Here is a 22,955-nt window from a genome sequence, read left to right on the forward strand (position 1 = left end):
AGTTGTACGGTACGGTTTTAGTGCAAATTTTGATAGACACAATTTCCGTAACTAATATTTAGACTAATACAGTAAAATACAACTTTAATTTAATAATTCTTTTATAATTTCAGTGGAATTTAGTACATTTTAAGAAAATTTGTGAACAACAATCAATTTTAGTGATACAAAATAATTAATCATTATATAGTGATTAATTTAGGTACTGATTTAAAAATTAAAAATTATTAACAATTAAAATAATTTAAAAAATTATAATTAATTTATAAATTGATAATTAAAATAATTTTTATTATTAATTAGTTTTTAAATTGATCACTAACATTAGCTACTAAAATTTTGACTACCAAAATAATTGGTTTATAAATTGATCAATAACATTAGCTACTAATGTTTTGACCCAGACAATTGATCTCTAAATTAAACTCCAATTAAGAAATTGGTCTCTAAAATATTTTTTGTTACTAAAATTTATTATTATTTAAAATTTTTCTTATAATGATATTTTTATTATGACAATAATTTATATTTTTTATATTGACAACTTTAATATATACAGTTTTAATTTGGATTCACACAATAACAATTATATATTTATTATGCTTTTAAGAATTATAATACACTCCTCAATATTCATATATCACATATTTATCTCATATTATATTCTATTATTTTAAAATAAATGTATCGGATACTGGATATATATAACTTATCACGTTTATTTCTGAAAATAATATGTGGACACCCTTTAAAATTCATAGAACCATCTAATATTTACTCTTATTAATATTTTATTTCGTAATTTAATTTATAGGATAACAATTTTGTGGGCCAAGTCCTACCACGTTTCTTTGCTTTTGCGGTCGTCAAACTTTATGTCGATATTTTGATTTTTTTTTTTTCTCAAGTACTATAGATTCCTTTTTTATGTTGGAAAAAGAAAATAAAAATAAATTAAGGATAAGGTTAAATAAGGTAGAAATATTGTAGTAATATTTTTGAAATTGTTGTAATTTAAAAGAAAATTGAAAAAGGTATAAGTATATGGTTAAATAATTGAAGTTAATAATAAGTTTGATGTTGATGATTAGAAGAATATAAATAAATATTTTTTTTATTTTAGTTAAAATTAGATAATGAATAATTTTATAGGTTACGTTAATAAAATTTAGTAATAAAAGAAGTAAAATTTAGTAATGCCGATAAAAAAAATAAATAAAAGAAGTAAAAATTTTAGTCATAATGTTTTTTTTTGAAGATTATTAATAGATGTATAGTAAAATAAGAATAAATTATAAGATGATTTAAGAGATTTGTTTTGAATTAAATTTTAGAAATGTATATTTGTATAATAAATTCATTTTTTAGGGTAAATTTTGGAATGAGATAGTTAGTAGGTGAAATAATTTGAAACAATTTTAGTAGGTGAAATAATATGAAAGAAAGTGTCGTAAAATGTAAAAAAAAAATTGTTGTAATAATTTTATGAAGAGTAAGATAATTAGTTTATTTTATTGTAAATAATATATTTGAATAAATGGTTTTTTTATTTTATTTAAACTTATTTAAATGTAAAGATATAATTTAAAAAGTTTGTTTGACACAACGAAATAGTAAAGACATTCGGTTGATGAGTAAAGTACTAAAATCATACAAATTTGCACAAAACAAAATTTACATTTTATGTTTATTCTCTCTGTCACAGATATGGAATATGTCAATGGCTATCCGAGATTAGATATGAACCCATTGAATAAAAATAACCATTAAAGCACTTTATCCATCAGTTTCAAATCAAAATGTTTGAAATTTTAATTATATACAGGAAATGTTCCCACATAGTAAAGCATATAGGTAAGAGTGGACTCCACAGAAAATATGATAAAATTTGTGGTTCAAGTCTTACCACGTTTTTATATATTTCTTGGAAGTTAATATCTTGACACCCTTTCAAATTTATACTACCATCTGATATACTTTTATTAATTTTTATTTCATGATTTAATTTATATTTTAATTACATGGTATAATTTAAATATATGTGCTAGAAATTGTCGATTGTGAAAGCCGTTTTTTACCATATTTCTTGAGTGTTTTAAATGTCAATGTTGATTGTGGAAATTTTAAAACGTAATAAAAGTCAACCGTACAATTTGTGGTCCAAGTCGTACAACTTCTCTATATTTTAGTTATATATAAAAAGGGATTTATACCATGTAATTGAGTTTATAAGTTCATTCTCTTTGTGGTGTGTTGCAATAGAAACATTTTAGAAATGGTAACCATCAAAGCTTCTTACATAGTAGTTCCAAATGAACCAACTCCAGAGGGTTTTCAATGGCTGTCTGAGCCTGATCAAGTGGCGCGTCAGAGCCACACCCCCACCATCTACGTTTACAATGCAAAGCACAACCATGACGCATTAGTTGAACGCATAAGAAACTCTCTTAGCAAGATTTTGTGTTACTACTACCCAGTGGCTGGTAGATTGAGAAAGTTAGAAGAAGGTGGCAGATTGGAATTGAATTGTAATGCAAAAGGAGCGGTGTTGATTGATGCAGAATCCACAAAAACAGTGCATGATTATGGTGACTTTATGGGTGACTCCGCCAAGGACTTGGTTCCAAAAGTTGAGTACACAAACACCCCAATTGAGGAACTTCCCTTGTTAGTAGTGCAAGTAACAAGTTTCCTTGGCGATGAAGCGTTTTCCATTGGAGTTGCTATATCTCATACTTTGTCAGATGGTGTTGCTTCCATTCAGTTCATCAACTCATGGGCAAAGTTGGCTCGTGGAGAGACATTAGAGCCTCATGAAATGCCCTTTTTGGACCGAACTGTGCTAAAATTCACAGAGCCTCCACAATCCCCACGCTTTGAACACCAAGAGTTCAAGCCTTTGCCTCTCATATTAGGAAGAAGTGACACCACTATTGAGAAAAGCAAGAGGGTAGAAGCCATGACGTTGAAGCTGACGGCAGAACAAGTGGAGAAGCTGAAGAACAAGGCCAATGCTGATAAATCAAGAGAAGGGTCAAGACCTTATAGCAGATTTGAGGCTATTGGGGCACATGTATGGAGATGTGCGTCTAAGGCTCGTGGATTAGATGAGAATCAACCAACTCTGCTTCGCTTCAATGCTGATATTCGCAGTAGAGTAATTCCACCTCTCCCTAGGAATTACTTTGGGAATGCTTTGGTCTTAAAAACTGCATCATCACGCGCTGGAGAAATCTTATCAAATTCTTTGGGTCATGCAGCTCAAAAAATAAGGGAAGCAGTTGAAGAACTCACATATGAGTATATAAAATCACAGGTACGTGGGACCATTTTTTTTTTGGCACCCTTTTAATCTTATTTCTATTTCTTTCACAGGTACATGGGACCATAGTTTGATAGTATTTTCTTCTAACTTTGACGTGAAAAAGAAAATTAAAATATAATAGCATGAACAAAGTTCTTTAAATTTCTGTTTTTGTTTTTTTGCTGTTCTCAGAATCTCGTAGAAAATTTATTTCTGCATGATGCTTTAAACGCCTCTTGTTGCCTCCTAGCTAAGGGTGGGCATGGATTGAATATTTTGCCCACCCATTCTTCTTTTTATGTTCATAGCGCTCAGACGCAACTTGTTTACGTTTAAGCATTGTTTTTATCAAAAAAAAAAAATTATAAGAGTTGTAAAGGAGGTATTACATCCCCTAATTACACCTACATATAGTCTTAGTTAGCATCTGATTATACTGAACCGTTGAAGTTGGAAAGTGTACATTCCCTAATCTAATATATCCTTGATTCCTCTTCCCTTGAACTTGTTCTCAGAATAGACCTACATTACCCTTTTGACTGTGTTCGGTTACTCACACCATAAAACTTTATAATTGATTAAGTAAAAATGAACTCCATAATAGTTTGGAAGAAATAACAAAATTTAGTTATTTTTAAATGTTTAAAATAAATGAATTTATTAAACAATTTCTCTGTAAATATATCATTTGAAAACATATTATTTAATTTTATAAGTTATAATTACGATAAATTTGAGCAGTTTTATTCAGTTCTTTTAATGCAATTCAGTAGTATAGTTTTGTTTAGTTCATTTTTCATAAAATAAAAAAAAATCCTAAAATGAAGGTATGATCAAGAATATTTGAGTATTTATTTGAATTTCACATATTACTTTAACAGATAATTTATTTATTCAGATTGACCTCATTAGAAGTCAGGACGATATGGATGAAGCAAGGGCTTTGTCCTTTGGAATAAATGAAGGTAAGGATGCAGTGTTTGTTGGGAACCCTAACCTTCGTATTACAAGTTGGCTGAGTATGTCGATGAACGAAGCAGATTTTGGTTTGGGAAAGCCTATCTATTTAGGTCTAGCAGGTGGGACTGTACAAGAGAGGGCATTGATTACCCATAGTCCGGATGCTGATGCCTCTATTTTTCTGTTTCTACACTTTCAAATGGAGCATATTCAGCTTTTCAAGAACTATTTCTATGATGAAATATAATATATATATATATATATATATATATATATATATATATATATATATATATATATATATATATATATATCGAGAAGACTTAATACATGTTCTATGTTGTTTATTATTTGAGTGATTATGTTTGTGCTTGTATTATTTTTGCCGTTGAAGCATTACTTAAGGTCACATGAAGTGATTGTATTATCAAAGAACAATGTATTGAGTTTTTTTTTTTTTTTATGAAAATCTGTTATGAATAATTGCATTGGTAAGATGTTGACTTTTACTGAATTTTTACTTTGTTTTGAGAGTTGAAACCAATTAAAGGTCAAGTTTTAGTGATTTTATGACTAATCATTCTTGTGTTGAATAATTATTATATATTGAATATGATAAGTGCAATCCAAGGGATAAGACTCCAAGGGAGATCATGAGAGGGTTGAAGAGAAGTGGGTGACTTTGGCCTTTATTATAAGAAAGTTAGCTATGTCATATTTTCCTACGGATTATCTGTATGTAATTACCTACAGATTTATTCTTACGTAATTACCTACAGATAAATTTGTAGGTAAGTTTGTTACGACATATGTACCTACAATGTTTTATCCATAGGTAAAATTATATTATCTATGGATTTTGTGAGTTACCTACAAATTTTTGCTGTAGGTAATACGGTTTTTTCTTGTAGTGAATACTTATTCTTGAAAAAACACAAAGAAACATTTTGTTGGGGTGCATTTGGCAAGGGCATCGAGGAGTAAATTGAGTTGAGGAGATAAATAAGAAAATTGGTATACAAAGGGTGAAAAAGATATGTGTCAGTACAAATAGGATCGAGAAAAGGAATCGAACATAGGGTTTTATTAAGACATCGAGAGAAGCCTGATCGAGATAGAAAGACATTGATAAAATCTTGATCGAAATAGAGAAACACTGTGAGAAGAGCGCTCGAGACACATATTGAAGGTAAGTTGAGAGAGCAATTATATCCAATACATGCTGCAAAATGTGGAATCAACAAGGACATTTGGCACTATATGGGTAGTTTAAGGCAATTGCTTCCATTCAATTTTTTTTCTTTTTATTTTAGTGTGAGGTAACTATCAAAAAAGGGGTAAAATATAAATAGACAGTTCAAATGTAAGTAGTTTCTAACAAATAGTGAATACAATTTCAAACAACCAGAAAACATCGCAACATGAAAAATGATTAATCTAGTGTTGGTTGTATCAATTAAGATCACTACTTTTGTTGATTTACTTTACAAGTTCTTATTCTACCTTTGATAATTTACTTTGTTCGAATTTACATTCTTTGAAAAACTTTCATCTCCACTCTTTTCATCTATCAATTCTTCATTTTTCCTTTTTATTCATTCATCAGCCATCTTTTAAAAAATAAAAATACCAAAAATATAATTATTAGAAAGAAATGCATAAATTGTTGATCGATATTATATTAAGAGGAAAATTCAATTATTTGAAAATATTTTTAACTTTTATTCATAACTGAATTTTTCGTTAATTTCATTTTAACCATATACGTAAATACTAAAACACTTTATATCAGATTAAAAAACACATAAACAACCAGGGTCAAATAATTTTAGTTTATTGAATAATAGTAAAAACATGGAATTAAAATAATTGAGAAACACATACTAACATTAAAAATTTTGTTTGACCGCAGACCATTATATATATATATATATGTATACTTTTTAAAAATATTTTATTTTAATTATAGAAAAAAAATTCACATGGTAAGAGTGGACTCCACACAAAATATAACAATTATGGGGTTCAAGACTTAGCACGTTTCTCTGGGAAGATAATATGTGGACACCCTTAAAATTCATAGAACTATCTAATATTTACTCTTATTAATATTTTATTTCATAATTTAATTTATAGGATAACAATTTTGTGGATCAAGTCTTACCACGTTTCCTTGCTTTTGCAGTTGTCAAATTTTATGTCGATGATTTGATTTTTTTTTTAGTCAAATACTATAGATTCCTCTTTTTTATGTTGGAAAAAGAAAATAAAAATAAATTAATGATAAGGTAAAATAAGGTAGAAATATTGTAGTAATATTTTTGTAATTGTTGTAATTTAAAAAAAAATTGAAAAGGTATAAGTATATGGTTAAATAATAGAAGTTAATAATAAGTTTGATGTTGATGATTAGAAGACTAGAAATAAATATTTTTTTTATTGTAGTTAAAATTAGATAATGAATAATTTTATAGGTTACTTCAATAAAACTTAGTATTAAAAGAAGTAAATTTTTTAGTCATAATTTTTTGTTTAAAAAACATTATTAATAGATGTATAGTAAAATAAGAATAAAGTATAAGATGATTTAAGAGATTTGTTTTGAATTAAATTTTAGGAATGTATATTTGTATAGTAAAATTCATTTTTTTAGGGTAAATTTTGAAATGAGATCATTAGTAGGTGAAATAATTTGAAACAATTTTAGTAGGTAAAATAATATGAAACAAAGTGACGTAAAATGTAAAAAAAAAAAACATTCTGTTGTTGTAATAATTTTATGAAGAGTAAGATAATTAGTTTATTTTATTGTAAATAATATATTTGAATAAATGGTTATTTTTTATTTTATTTAAACTTATTTAAATATAAAGATATAATTTATAAATTTTGTTTCGCACAACGGAATAGTAAAGACATACGAGTAAGGTCCTAAAATCGTAAAAAAATTGCACAAAACAAAATTTACAATTTTAACTTTCTTCTCTCTGTCCGAGATATGGAATGTGTCAATGGCTATCCGAGATCAGATATGGGACCCATTGAATAAAAATCATCATTAAAGCAGTTTACCCATTAGTTCCAAATCAAAATCTTTGATAAAAAATGGTAAGCACATATGTGGTGAAAATGTTTGAAATTTTAATTATATACAGGAAATGTTCCCAAATAGTAAAACATATAGGTAAGAGTGGACTCCACAGAAAATATGATAAAAATTGTGGTTCAAGTCTTACCACGTTTTTATATATTTCTTGGAAGTTAATATCTTGACACCCTTTCAAATTTATACTACCATCTGATATACTTTTATTAATTTTTATTTCATGATTTAATTTATATTTTAATTACATGGTATAATTTAAATATATGTGCTAGAAATTGTCGATTGTGAAAGTCGTTTTTTTCCATATTTCTTGAGTGTTTTAAATGTCAATGCTGATTGTGGAAATTTTAAAACGTAATAAAAGTCAATCGTACAATAAACATAATCTTGTAAGTTCATTTATTTTTTGGTGTGTTGCAGTAGAAACCTTTCGATAAACGACAATCATTATCAGACAGTTCCAAATCAACCAACCCTACAGGTCATTCAATGCCACCCACTACATTCAATGATACATTAATTCAGGAGACATTATATATTGAGAATGTTTTTTAACAAAGTTTCTTTAGGTAAAAAATATTATTTTATTTTAATTAAAAAATAAAATTTAATCTATTTTAATTCTAATTATTTTATTATTTTATTTTAATTAAAAAATAAAAATTTAATCTATTTTTAAAAAGTTTGTTAAGTTTTTCAAAATATTTTTTTGTCAAAAGGTAATTTCCCTACAAATATATAAGACCCTACTGATATGATAACAATTTTGTGGCTCAAGTCTTACCACGTTTCTATAATTTGTCTTGAATTAAATTCATTTATACATAATTTATAGATAGAAAGCTCTTCCAAGGAGGTGCGATGTACTAAATATCGAAATATTTTATAGATAGGAAACTCTTCCACGTACGATGTACGAAATATCGAAAATCTAGATCTGAATCTAACTTTTATATTTAATAAAAGTAAGAAAGTAAAGTATAATATAAAAATAAATATTATATAAAGACGAAGAAAAATAAATTCATCCTTTATCGAAAATCTATCACCGAAGTCATAAAATCATCTTACTAAGTAGTTTGAATCATCTTACAAGTTCATTTTCGTTTGTGAGTGTTGCAATAGAAACCTTTCACAAAAATGGTATCCATCAAAGCTGACCACACACTAGTTCCGAATCAACCAACTCTAGAGGTAGTGGCGGACCACTGTTAGGGTAGGGAGGCGCATGGCCCCCTAAAAGTTTTAATTTTTTTTTATGTTATATATAGTTTAATTTTTTTTATATTATAGATATTAAAAAATATATTATAATTAAATTAAATATTTTATTTTTTAATAAACATAATAATTAATGTTAATAAATAATAAAATATAAATTAAACATAATAAAAAATAAAGAATAAAAAGATTTATCAAAATATTTTTTTTATTAATTATGGTTTGAGTTTCTCATAAATTTTTCTCATATTTCGTTCTCACCTGTTTTTTCTTGTTTTTGAAGAGAAAAAGATCTATTATTTTTGCTCTTATTTCTCCTTTGTCCTCTTCCATTCTAATGGGAGAAAAGAAGAAGGTAATTTTTTGGTCTCAATTGATAGTAAAATATTAGTTTAATAATTTATTTAATGAGCCTGTATTATATTAATTTTTTATTTTATAAAACATAGAAGAAAAAATATTATACTGTGTGTTCTTTTTATAACCGGATTTTAATTGTAGTTCCATTATATGTCTTGAGTTTCTCACAAGTTGTTCTCACAAATTGTTCTTACCTATCTTCTTTTGTTTCTGAAGAGAAAAAGATTTATTATTTTTGCTCTTATCTTTCAGAGATTTTCTTCCATTCTTAAAAAAATAAAGAAGAAAGTAATTCTCTTTTGTCTCACTTGATGGTAAAATATTAGTTTAATCATTTATTTAATCAGCCTCTTGTATATTAATTTTTTATTTTATGAAAATAGAAAAAAAATATTGTACTTTGTGTTTTTTATAACTGAATTTTAAGTGTGGTTTGATTATTATTGAATTTTCTTTCGACAATATTTTAGATATGTGTGATTTCTTTTTAAGTGTGGTTTGATTATTATTGAAATTTCTTTGGACAATAATTATGTATTTATTATTGTGGTTAGATATGTGTGATTTCTTTTTTAGTTATTGTTATACTAAATTATGTATTTATTTTTTTTTATTAGTGACAATAATTAAATATATAAATTTTTTATGTATTATTTTGGCTCCCCCAACAATTTTCATCAAGATCCGCCACTAGTAGGGAGGGGTCATGGCCCCCCCAAAAAGTTTTAATTTTTTTTTATGTTATATATAGTGTACCACACCAAGCCAACTTAACAAAATAATGATAAAACGATCACCATATACCAAGGCATTCGAGTAACCGGCCAAGACCGGTAACCTAGAGGTCTAGAGGAACTACCTGCCTAAGACGACACACGAGCAACATAAACCGTCAAGAGAAGTAGTGGTTGAGGCCGATAACTTCAATATACTTAATAAAATGGAAGCCCCCGTGTTCAATAGGTCTTAAGGGCCTGAGTTAGGGCCCATGCCCACTCATAGCCCAAGCTAGAGCCCAAGCCAAGGCCCGGCTTATGGGATAATCAGACATAATTAATGCTCTATAAATACGCGTGGACCCCAGTAATTAAAGGTACGCATTCATTAATCATAGATTTGACCTTTTTGAGAGTTTTGACTCACTTGAGCTTCGGAGTCCCTTCTACAGGTAACCCCTTATAGGTCCAAACCGACATGTACCAACCGGAAAGAGGCCAACTGAGGAGATAGCGGACTACATGGTAAGGTGACGCTTGTGCCTAAATCATCTTATTTATTCTCTGTAGGAACATATAGTTTAATTTTTTTTATATTATAGATATTAAAAAATATATTATAATTAAATCAAATATTTTATTTCTTTTATAAACATAATAATTAATGTTAATAAATAATAAAATATAAATTAAACATAATAAAAAATAAAGAATAAAAAGATTTATCAAGATATTTTTCATTTTTTTATTTATTATAGTTTGAGTTTCTCACAAATTGTTCTCATATTTCATTCTCACCTGTTTTTTCTTGTTTTTGAAGAGAAAAAGATCTATTATTTTTGTTCTTATTTCTCCTTTGTCCTCTTCCATTCTCATGTGAGAAAAGAAGAAGGTAATTTTTTGGTCTCAATTGATAGTGAAATATTAGTTTAATAATTTATTTAATGAGCCTGTATTATATTAATTTTTTATTTTATAAACATAGAAGAAAAAATATTATACCGTGTGTTTTTTTATAATCGAATTTTAATTGTAGTTCCATTATATGTCTTGAGTTTCTCACAAATTGTTCTCACCTATCTTCTTTTGTTTCTGAAGAGAAAAAGATTTATTATTTTTGTTGTTATCTTTCAGCGGTTTTCTTCCATTCTTAAAGAAATAAAGAAGAAAGTAATTCTATCTTGTCTCACTTGATGGTAAAATATTAGTTTAATCATTTATTTAATCAGCCTCTTTTATATTAATTTTTTATTTTATGAAGATAGAAAAAAATATTGTACTTTGTGTTTTTCATAAGTGAATTTTAAGTATGGTTTGATTATTATTGAATTTTCTTTCGACAATAATTATGTATTTATTATTGTGGTTAGATATGTGTGATTTCTTTTTTAGTTATTGTTATACTATTTATTTTTATTTTTCTAGTGACAATAATTAAATATATAAATTTTTTATGTATTATTTTGGCTCGTCCAACAATTTTCGTCAAGATCCGCCACTGGTAGGGAGGGGTCATGACCCCCCATAAAAGTTTTAATTTTTTTTATGTTATATATAGTTTAATTTTTTTTTATATTATAGATATTAAAAAATATATTATAATTAAATCAAATATTTTATTTCTTTTATAAACATAATAATTAATGTTAATAAATAATAAAATATAAATTAAACATAATAAAAAATAAAGAATAAAAAGATTTATCAAGATATTTTTTCATTTTTTTATTTATTATAGTTTGAGTTTCTCACAAATTGTTCTCATATTTCATTCTCACCTGTTTTTTCTTGTTTTTGAAGAGAAAAAGATCTATTATTTTTGCTCTTATTTCTCCTCTGTCCTCTTCCATCCTCATGTGAGAAAAGAATAAGGTAATTCTTTGGTCTCAATTGATAGTGAAATATTAGTTTAATAATTTATTTAATGACCCTGTATTATCTTAATTTTTTATTTTATAAACATAGAAGAAAAAATATTATACCCTGTGTTTTTTTATAACCGAATTTTAATTGTAGTTCCATTATATGTGTAAGACCAAGGAAATTCATACAAATAATAATTTATAAAGTATAAGTAATGGTGGGTTGAGAATACCCTAAGGAAGTTCCTTGATAAACCTTAGACAAGGAATAATGTTTGTTTAAGGGGTTGAGAGCACATGATTAGTTGAGAGGACTTGGGTTCAAGTTCTGGGTATGCCATTAGTATGTTTATTTAATTCTATTTTATTTTGCAATTATATTGTGAATGCGGGAGCATGGCTTAAGGTGGTATGTACATAAGAATTAACATGAATCATGTGATAGTTTGTTGGTTGTGCATAGACTTGGTGGGTGGAAGTGTGTGAGTTCGAGTCTTGGTTAGCATGAGTTATGTTTTTTTTAAATGTTTAATAATTTTGCTAAAGAAGGAAAAACCTAGGAACTCTAGAGCTCCTCTGAGAAAACGTAGAGGCAGTTGTTGGGGGAGTGAAAGCACTAGTTAATAGGCACAAACCTTAGCTATTAATTAATTTTTGTTTTAGTATTTTTATTTATTTATTTTGGGGGCTGGAAATTGAGAGGGAGAAGAGAGTGAGTGAGAAAGCAGAGAGTCATAAAGTGTGGCAGCAAGGAAAGGCAGAGGGAGATAAAATTAACAATAACAATTGAGGGAGAGAAAAGGGAGTGCTAGAAAGGAGTTTTCAGAGTGGGAACAAAGGTTGAAGCGTTGGGGACAAGAAAGGATCAGTGAGAGTACACTGGAAGTAAGGAAACCAGGTAAGGGGAGCTAACTAGATCTTTTTCTTTTATCTGAATATGTGTTGTTTAGTGATGATGATAATATTTGAATATGAATGAATATACAACTAAGAATTTGTATGTAATTTAAGCCTCGAATGATTGTTGTTCTGCTTGTTTATCCCAAGGGTGGTGTTGTGTTTGAATTTTATTTTACTGTTAAAGTGTGGGATTTTTGTGTGTTGTGATGCGAAAGTGAAGCAAAGTATTTAGGGTCTTGTAAATCATTTTTTTCCTTGAGGCTAGATGCAGTTTTCATAGATTGGTGGCATCTGCGGCGGTGTTGGTTAAAGAGAAATTGGGGGGGGGGGTCATGAATTAAAAGGGTCGTGGGTTAAAATTAGGAAATTATTTGGGAGAATTGGATGCACTGGAAGATAATTAAAAGGATTCGGGAGGTGAAATGAAATTTAGATTTCGCAAACCAAGGATGTATTACAAGAATTAAAATAAGATGTAAGTACTGTGCAATATTACCATTACTGTATACTTGTTTTATTTAGGAACGTAGAATTCAGGTTTATGGTTGAATTGGTTATAGTAATATTGTATGTTCTTTATTTGAATTTATAAAATTCTAGAGATAATTGGATGTGGTTCCTTATTTCATGAAATCTGAATGGGTTCCAATAATTTAAAAGTCATGAGTTATTTTAGGAAGAAATGATTATATTATATTATAATAATAAATGTTCATTTAGGTGAAAATAAAAGTGAAAAATGGTTTGACTTGTTATTTGGAGGAGTGATGAATCTGGTATATAATTATATTGTTAACCGAAATGATTGTGGTTAGATATTTATATAACCAATATAATGGTATAAGTACGTGGTAATCAGGATTTTGATTATTGTAATTGGTTATGACTTTAGTATTATAATAATATAATATATAAGAAGCCTTGATGTTCATTTGATTTTTTTTGGTATTTGATTTTGTAGTATTAATAATTCTATGCATATAAATAGAGTTACGGTCATTGCAAAAGAATTTATTCGAATTGGGAAAAATTGTAGCAAGGCTTCAAAGTTTACGTGCTTAGTTGCGGCAATTGTGTTTATTTTTTTTATAGGTATATAATGGCAATAGAATGCTTGTAGGTTCGTTTTAAGTCTTGAACAGTCTATAAGTTAAATTATGGAATGTGCGAAAATAATTTTTTTATATAAAGTAAAGTCAGTACAATGGGGTTGCTAAGGAAAATATTTGGTATTGTTTTGGAGGTATGTTAAATTGTAAAAATACGTGGTATTCTAAGTGTGTAGAAATGGTTGCTTAATGTATTAGGATCAATTTTGCAGTGCCTAAACCAGTAGAATTCATTTTTACTGGTGTGGCGCCTCGCGGCGGGTATGCTTCCGCCAGGCGATAAGTCACAAATAGAGGGGTTATTAGCGCATGACGCCTTGTGGTATAGGATTACTGCCATGAGGCTTGGAGCACAATTTTGCTTGGCGGCGCTTAGGCAACGTCAGGCGATAATGCAGGGGCAGGATCCATTGCAGATGGATTTGCATGGATGAGTTTGATGACTTGGCCAGGGATATGCTGGATTAGTTACGAGCGGGGAGGTTCGTAACGGAGATTTGAGATGCGTGATTGATGCGGGCGGGAAGGTCCGTATCTGTTGTACTCTTGTGTGGGGATATGAGCGGGTAGGTTCGTATGTTCCGTGCTCACACTTAAGGCTACTATGAGCGGGGAGGTTCATAGTAGGTGTTCACGCATGTTGGACTACGAGCGGGCAGGTTCGTAGAGTTGGACTACGGACGGGGAGGTCCGTAGAGCTGGACCACGAGCGGGTAGGTTCGTGGAAGCATGATAATCCCTAAAGACCAAGGTTGTGAATGGATCGTTCTCATATAGGTTATGAGATTGGGGTGTAATGTTATAAAGAAGTCAATAAACTAAAAATTGGCTAAGATAGATTGGGCAAGACTTAATGTTTATTATTTTATTGTTTGTATTATTTTTCTTTCTTAGCTCACCCTTTCTGTTTGTGTGTTTGTGTTTGGCGATGATCACATGGCTTGTCACGTGGGAGCATATGTGAATTCAGGAGAGAATGCCGATGCATAATGACAGAGCGGGGCAGACAATGGGGGATTTTTTCTTTATGTTTTATTTTCATGCATTTTGTAATAAATTTTATGATGCTTTTTCTCTACTATGAACATGTAATAAAGATATAGTAGTGTGATTGAACTACAGCGAGATAAGTTTTAATCGCGCTTGGGAACTTTATATAATGTCATAATTCCAAAAGAAATTTTATGATATATGCTTTATCTAGTAATATCCATCTAGGGTGTTACAATATGTCTTGGATTTCTCAGAAATTGTTCTCACCTATCTTCTTTTGTCTCTAAAGAGAAAAAGATTTATTATTTTTGTTCTTATCTTTCAGCGGTTTTCTTCCATTCTTAAAGAAATAAAGAAGAAAATAATTAATAATTATCTCTTGTCTCACTTGATGGTAAAATATTAGTTTAATCATTTATTTAATCAGTCTCTTGTATATTAATTTTTTATTTTATGAAAATAGAAAAAAATATTGTACTTTGTGTTTTTTATAACTAAATTTTAAGTGTGTGGTTTGATTATTATTAAATTTTCTTTCGACAATATTTTAGATATGCGTGATTTCTTTTTAAGTGTGGTTTGATTATTATTGAAATTTCTTTCGACAATAATTATGTATTTATTATTGTCGTTAGATATGCGTGATTTCTTTTTTAGTTATTGTTATACTAAATTATGTATTTATTTTTATTTTATTAGTGACAATAATTAAATATATAAATTTTTTATGTATTATTTTGGCTCTCCCAATAATTTTTGTCAAGATTCGCCACTGGTAGGTAGGGACATGGCCCCCCTAAAAGTTTTAATTTTTTTTTTATGTTATATATAGTTTAATTTTTTTTATATTATAAATATTAAAAAATATATTATAATTAAATCAAATATTTTATTTCTTTTATAAATATAATAATTAATGTTAATAAATAATAAAATATAAATTAAACATAATAAAAAATAAAGAATAAAAAATTTATCAGAATATTTTTTTAATTTGTTTATTGATACGGTTCTATTAAATTAAATTTCGATAAATTCATCATTTATCGAAAACCTATCACCGAAGCCATAAAATCATTTTACTAAGTATTTCGAATCAACCAACTCCAGAGTGCATCCAATGCCACTTTCTGCATCACAAGGAACATGATCTTATAAGTTCATTTTCGTTTGTGTTGCAATAGAAACCTTCCACAAAAATGGTATCCATCAAAGCTTATCACACAGTAGTTCCAAATCAACCAACTCCAAAGGTTATTCAATGTGCTGTCTGATCTTGATCAAGTGGTGCGTCTGTTCCATACCCAGACCATCTACGTTTACAATGCAAAGCACAACGCATTAGTTGAACATATAAGAAACTCTCTTAGCAAGATTTTGTGTTACTACTATCCAGTGGCTGGTAGATTGAGAAAGTTAGAAGAAGGTGGCAGATTGGAATTGAATTGTAATGCAAAAGGAGCGGTGTTGATTGAAGCAAAATCCACAAAAACAGTGCATGATTATGGTGACTTTATGGGTGACTCCGCCAAGGACTTGGTTCCAAAAGTTGATTACACAAATACCCCAATTGAGGAACTTCCCTTGTTAGTAGTGCAAGTAACAAGTTTTCTTGGCGATGATGCGTTCTCCATTGGAGTTGCTCTATCTCATACTTTCTCTGATGGTGTTGCTTCCATTCAGTTCATCAACTCATGGGCAAAGTTGGCTCGTGGAGACACATTAGAGTCTCACGAAATGCCGTTTTTGGACCGAACTGTGCTAAAATTCACAGACCTTCCATCACCCCCACGCTTTAAACACCAAGAGTTCAAGCCTTTGCCTCTCATATTAGGAAGAAGTGACACCACTGTTGAGAAAAACAAGAGGGTAAATGCCATTTCGTTGAAGCTTACAGCAGAACAAGTGGGGAAGTTGAAGAACAAGGCCAACGCTGATGGATCAACAAAAGGGTCAAAACCTTATAGCAGATTTGAAGCTATTGGTGCACAGGTATGGAGATGTGCATCTAAGGCTCGTGGATTATTAGATGAGAATCAACGAATATGCTTCGGTTCACTGCTGATGTTCGCAGTAGACTTATTCCACCTCTCCCTGGGAATTACATTGGAAATGCTTTGTCCACAGTATCAGCATCATCACACGTTGGGGAACTCTTATCATCTCCTTTGGGTCATGTTGCTCAGAAAATAAGGGAAGCTGTTGAAAAGATTACACATGTGTTTATATGCTCACAGGTATTTAGCACCACTTTTATATCTCTTTCTTTCTCATTTCTTTTTTATAGTTTGATGTGAAAAAAAAATTTAAAATAAAATAGCATGAACAAAACAAATTAATTAAATTAAAAGGGATTCAAACACATTAAACGAAATTGTATAAAGGAATTCCTTATTTTTTTTTACAGATAGATATGATTAGAGGTGAGGACGATGTGGATAAAGCGAGGGCCTTGTACTTTGGAGCAAATGAATGGAATGATGCATTGTTTTTTGAGAACCGTAACCTTGTTATCACAAGTTGGCTGAGTATGCCAATGCATGAAGCAGATTTTGGTTGGGGAAAGCCTGTGTATTTAGGTCTAGCAGGTGCGGTTGCACAAGAGAGGGCATTGATTACCCAAAGTCCACATGGTGATGGTTCTGTTATTCTATTTCTACACTTTCAAGTGGAATATATGGAGCTTTTCAAGTACTATTTTTATGAAGAAATATAAACTATCTATTTATATTGAAAGCTTTACATGTTATCTGTAATTTCTAATGTTTATTACATCGTTCAACCATTAGTCTTATGTATTAGTGGTTGTTGATTAATTAATTTTATGTATTTTTTACTTAAAATGTTCTGTTTTTGGATCCAACTCTTTATAGGAGATGATTTTTTTTTTTATTTTTGTAAGTTTGAGTGGAGTTATTGATTATTATAAAAATTAGATTGTATATCTACAAATGACATCCAAACTCTTAAGTTAATGAGTAAAGAAAGTTTACTGTTTAGATTTAATAAAATCACCTAATACTTGGCATATACTAAACATGGATATCTAGTTTTAGTTGGTTTAAAAAGTTTTGTTCTTAATGCAAGGGTTCCTTTGCCTGGATGGGGACATCTTGTGTCTAACGCCCTTAGGTTCTAATACTACATACATGAGGTTAGAATTACAATTAAGAGTACTTCCAAGAACATTAAGATAAATAACATAATTTATTGATAATTAGGGGCAGTGAAGTTTAGTGAAAGAAATCAAGATCAATGCCAACACATTAATCAACATCACTTATCCTTATTTATATTCAAATATATTTTCAAATTATCAAAACCAATCCTTGTTACTGTTTTATTGCCAAAATCGTAGTAGATTATAGATTATTGTTTTATCATACCAAATCCATGTGGATACGACCTTGTTGGATACTTTAGAAACCCTATTTGGGTCTCAGCAGTCTGTGTGAGTTTGTATTTGTATTTTTGTGTGTGTATGTGTGTGTGTGTTGCATGCGTGTGGGTTGCGTATGTGTGGATGGGTTTTTATGTGAAAAGATTTTGTAACGGTTTTTGACGAAACTTTATATTAAAATATGTAAAGGAAATAAATAAAAAGAATTCTGCGTTGTATTTTATTGAAAGGAAAAACAAGAATATATACAAGAGAGAGTATCTATAATTAATATGTACAATCCTTATAGTTACGCTATTATTCCTATAATATTGCAAAAACATGCAAAACTGTTCCTATAATTCATTTATTTTAACAATTAAAATATTTTTTCATGATTTAATTTCTAACACTCCCCCTTAAATTGGATAGTGAATATCAAGAACTCCCAAGTTGCGCTTTATGGTAGAGAAAAATTCTTTTCCTAGTGGTTTAGTGAACACATTGGCAAGTTGTTTAGCAGAAGGTATATATTTTGTTGCAACTAAACCATCTTGAATCTTATCACGAATGAAGTGACAATCTATCTCTGCGTGTCTAGTTCTTTTATGAAATATCGGGTTAACCGCAATGTGTAAGATGACTTTATTGTCACAATAAAATAATGTCGATTTAGGATGCAATATCCGTAAATCTTTCAACAATGATTGTAACCAAGTCATATCACAACAAGTACAAGTGAATGCTCTGTATTCAAATTCTACTGATGATTGATAAACTGTCTTCTGCCTCTTTGTTCGCCAAGAGATGAGGGAGGATCCCAAAAAAACACAATAACCTATAGTTGATATTCGAGATACAGGGCAACCTCTCCAGTCTGAATCATAGAAAGCGCACAAAGATAAATCATTTTGTGAAGGAAAAAATAGACCTTGACTTAAATTATTCTTTAAATATCATAGCACACACATTGCAACTTTCTATAGGGCTTGCATGGAACGTGCATGAATCTGCTTAGTATGTGTACCGCATAGTTGATATCAGGATGAGTAATTTTCAAATAACTTAAGCGACCAACAACTCGCTTATATATTGACAGATCTTTTAATAATTCCCTTTCATAAAAAAAAACTTTGTATTTTGTTCCATGGGAAAATCCACGGGCTTAGCTCCAAGGTACCCACCATCTTTAATAATTTCCAAAGTGTATTTTCTTTATGATATGAAAATACCTTTTTCAGAATGAGAGACCTCAATACCCAAGAAAAACTTAAGATCAACCAAATCTTTTATCCAAAAATGATTGTGCAGGAATTGTTTAAGACAAGATATTGCGATAGGGTCATTGCCAGTGATGAGAATATCATCGACATAAATTAACTAAGTTGTCAATGATTTGCCTTTTGTACATGTAAACTATGAGGCCCGAGAAATTTAAATAATTAAATAAATAATTATTTAATAAATGCGGATAATGGAAGTCTTTGTGACATTAACTACTAGTCTTTATGACGTGGAATAATACTAACTCAATTGGTTAAGAGTACTTGGTATGTTGAGAGGACTTGGGAACAAGTCTTGTGTATGCTAATTGTGTGTTAATTTGATTGTTTGTTATTTTAGTGATATATTTTACCTTGGTGTGCAATATTATATTCCTAGAGGTGTAGGAATTATCATGAAATATGAATTGGTTGAATTGGTTGTGCATTGTGGTGTAATTGTATGGTTGTGTGTTTGAACCTTGACTATGTAAAATAAGTTCCTTTTTTCCAAATTTCTTTTTAGCATGAATGAGAAGGATCAAAAACCCTAGCCGTCAGAATGAGAAGCCAGAAGGTCCGAGAAACCATTAGGGTAATAGGAATTGAAGACCATTAACACTACCATTCAATTTTCGTTTTTAGTCTTTTAATGAATCTTAAGTGTGGGAAAAGAGTGGTAAAGGGAGGAAATTAAGGTGACAAAGGGAGGGGCATTTTGTGGTTGCGTAAGGAGAGCATAGGAGATCACTACAACTGAGTTTGGGGAGTCCTTGAAAGATTAGAGGAGCTCGTTGGGTAGGAGCCAAAGTGTGGTGTTTTTGGGTGCAAAGGAAAGCCTCTAAAGGAGCACTTGGAGTAGGAAATTCTAGGTTAGAGGAGTTCCTTTACGTGTATATATAATCTGTGATGTTTTTGTACGGTAATGGATGAATATGATGCCTTTGTATAATCAAACTCTCTTTGTTTTTGCGTTTCTGGAAAAATTCCCAAAAATTGCCTGGCGACTTGAAGTCCCGCCAGGCGACGCATGAGTACTGAACCAAAATTTAGGTTTTTGAGACGAACCGTCTGGCGGCAAAGGTGAGTCTGCCAGGCGATGCGAGCCTTGATTCATTTTTTGCATTCTTATGGATTCTGTGATTATTTGGATTTTCTGGAAATGTTTATGTGCACAATGTGAATTCATGAAAATTGTGAAAATTTATGATTATTGATATGTGCGTATAAGTCTTGGGGATTTAATGTGAAGCATCCACATGAGGGGACCTTGTTAGGGTTGGGGGATGAATTATTGATTTGATTTTTGTAGGGTAATCAGGATGAAATTGCGATTGTACGATTTTATTGGAAGTGAATGAAAAAGGGTAAACTAATTTGGTCTGGTCTCATGTAATTAGTTGATTAAAATGCGAATTGGTGGTTTTGGGTTGTTCACTGGTACGAGAAAAATCTGGGTTTTGTGCAGAATATGATGTGCCGCCTGGCGGCAAGAATGCGCCGTCAGGCGATAGGCGTGGCAGCAATGACAATTGCAGTTTTTGACTATTTGTGCTAGGGATGTCAACATGGCAGGTAGGGTACGGGTAGTAGCTCCCTCATACCCTACCTGTTGGATAAATATACACCCCATACCCGTAACCATATCCATCAGGTATCCGTTATGCGGGTACCCGCATAATTTTTTAATATCTACGGATATCCATGGGTACCCGCGAGTATTTACAAAAAAATAAAAATAAATATTTGACAACATATTTTAATCGTAAATTCAAATAAAATATAATACATAACATTCATAAATTTTAAACAAAATCCAAATAACCCATTTAAATAGTGTTGAATGACAATTTGTAAAGAAATTATATATTCTTTTTAAAACTAATTTATACAAAAATAACTCATTCAAAATCAATATGTTAATATTTTAATCATACTTTTTAAAAAAAAAATTTTAATTAGAGTATTGCAGGTACGGATATCCACAGGTACGGATACTATGATACCCATACTCGCCCTGTTAACAGGCAGGTATTAAAAATACTTTACTCGTTACCCGCAGGTATCCATTTACAATATCCATTTCCTACCGTTGCGAGTTTTATCCGTGGATACCCACAGGTACAGAATTTTTTGACATCCCTAGTTTGTGCGCGTTTGGGTTCCGTGAGGGTAAGTGAAAATCCTACAAATGATAATTATGTTAAGGTGAATTAGTGAGTATAAGAAAGGGGTTAACATGTGGTTAAAGGTGAAACCATGGGTTGGATGTAGCACATATAAATTGAAAAGGATGTTGGAAACCATTGTTTCGGTAAGTGAATTCTATGTGTATGCTTGAGGTATTTGGCATGTTATCACATAAGGATTGTGAATGGAATTGGTTGCTATAATTGGACTCATGTGGGAATGTGGTTGGTGGTAAATTTTAAGTATTGGTAAGAGTGTAAATGGGTATGCATTTGTGAACTTATATTATTGAAATGTATAATGTCTTAGTTGTAAGCTTGAGTTAAGCTGCCAAATATAGACTTGTAAATTGTTAGTCTAATGCATATTGCTGAGCTGTTGAGGACATCAAACTGTTTGGGATGTTAAACCAATAGCTAGCACATTATTGGTATAGCGCCCGACGACACGGGAAAGGCTGCCAGGCCATAAAAGGGTCAGAGAGGTCCATGTAGTGAGGGATGCCTAGCGGCGAGTGGTGACCCGCCAGGCGATAGTCGTGAAACAAGGGCTCTAGAGTGTGGCGGTGAGAGGGTTCTGCCAGGCGATATGTGCAGGAATGTTGCCTGGCGGCGCTTAGGCAGCGTAACGCAATAATGCTACAGGCAGTGACTTTTTCTTGCTTGCGTTTTGTATAATGTGATGTGCGACTTGGACCAAGAGATGCTTGATTGTGTCATGAGCGGGTAGGTTCATGACTAGTGGTGAACACATGATAATATGAGCGGGGAGGTTCATATTATGATGCTCTCGTGTGAGGATACAAACGAGGAGGTTCATATGTTTCGTGCTGACACTTGAGGGTTGCTGCGAGTGGGGAGGTTCATAGCTGTTGGATCACGCGTGTTGGACTACGGGCAAGGAGGTCCATAGAGTTGGACTATGAGTGAGGAGGTTCGTAGAGGCGCGACCTCGAGTGTGCAGGTTCATGGAAGCATATTATATCCTGGGTCAATGGTCAATCATTTTGTGTGACTTGTAGGTTGGAAAACCTTGGGGCAGTAAGGTTCTTGGCCAAGAATTAACTAGAACAAAGTAGTTTGAGTGAATCTTTATTTTATAAAGTTATGTGTTAATTGTTTATGAGCTCACCCTTTCTGTTTGCGTTTGGCAATGATCGTGTGACTTGTCACATATGAGCATATGATATTCTAGGTGATGTTGGTGATGCATAGAGACGAAGAGAGGGCTAGCGTGGGATTGGATTATGTTTATTTACGATTTTTAGTTTTCAATCATTTATTTTGAGAACTTGTAAAACGATTATGGTTTTTATGGATTTTGTTAATTAAAATTTTTAAGCATGTTGTATAAATTTAAATTTTTCCCGCATTTGGGAATAATAAATTTTGACATTTGAATTTCAATTATAATTTATTTATTTTATTTAAGTAATTTTCAGTGGGGATGTTACATAAATAGTGAGTATTCTACTTTTGATTGAATAAAACTAGTAGCTTGAATAGCTGTAGAGAATTTGGTAAACCATTGATGAGAAGCTTGTTTTAATCCATATAAGGACTTGTTGAGGTGACACACAAGATTCCCCCTATC

At 30.6% G+C, this 22,955-nt stretch overlaps 1 protein-coding gene and 1 pseudogene across 2 annotated transcripts; both read left to right on the plus strand.

Annotated features, from left to right (window-relative positions):
• Positions 1-2,225: 2,225 nt before the first annotated feature.
• Positions 2,226-4,778, plus strand: LOC114187506 (spermidine hydroxycinnamoyl transferase-like). Its single transcript, XM_028075768.2, has 2 exons — positions 2,226-3,316; positions 4,203-4,778. The coding sequence occupies exons 1-2, from the start codon at positions 2,276-2,278 to the stop codon at positions 4,509-4,511; spliced, it is 1,350 nt and encodes a 449-aa protein (XP_027931569.1). The 5' UTR covers positions 2,226-2,275; the 3' UTR covers positions 4,512-4,778.
• Positions 4,779-15,712: 10,934 nt separating this feature from the next.
• On the plus strand, positions 15,713-17,428 carry LOC114189142 (spermidine hydroxycinnamoyl transferase-like; annotated as a pseudogene). The gene is made up of 2 exons (XR_014995804.1): positions 15,713-16,768; positions 16,939-17,428. The product of XR_014995804.1 is annotated as a spermidine hydroxycinnamoyl transferase-like (transcript).
• Positions 17,429-22,955: the final 5,527 nt, after the last annotated feature.

This window comes from Vigna unguiculata, chromosome 6 (genome assembly GCF_037176805.1).
Source record: "Vigna unguiculata cultivar grain cowpea cultivar isolate G323 ecotype 2 chromosome 6, ASM3717680v1, whole genome shotgun sequence".
NCBI classification, from domain to species: domain Eukaryota; kingdom Viridiplantae; phylum Streptophyta; class Magnoliopsida; order Fabales; family Fabaceae; genus Vigna; species Vigna unguiculata.

Bases quoted from the DNA above. Each gene is read 5' to 3' on its own strand.
- LOC114187506 (XM_028075768.2), top strand. From the start codon at position 2,276: ATGGTAACCATCAAAGCTTCTTACATAGTAGTTCCAAATGAACCAACT. The intron at 3,317-4,202 runs GTACGTGGGACC...TTATTTATTCAG, and splicing joins ATGAGTATATAAAATCACAG to ATTGACCTCATTAGAAGTCA.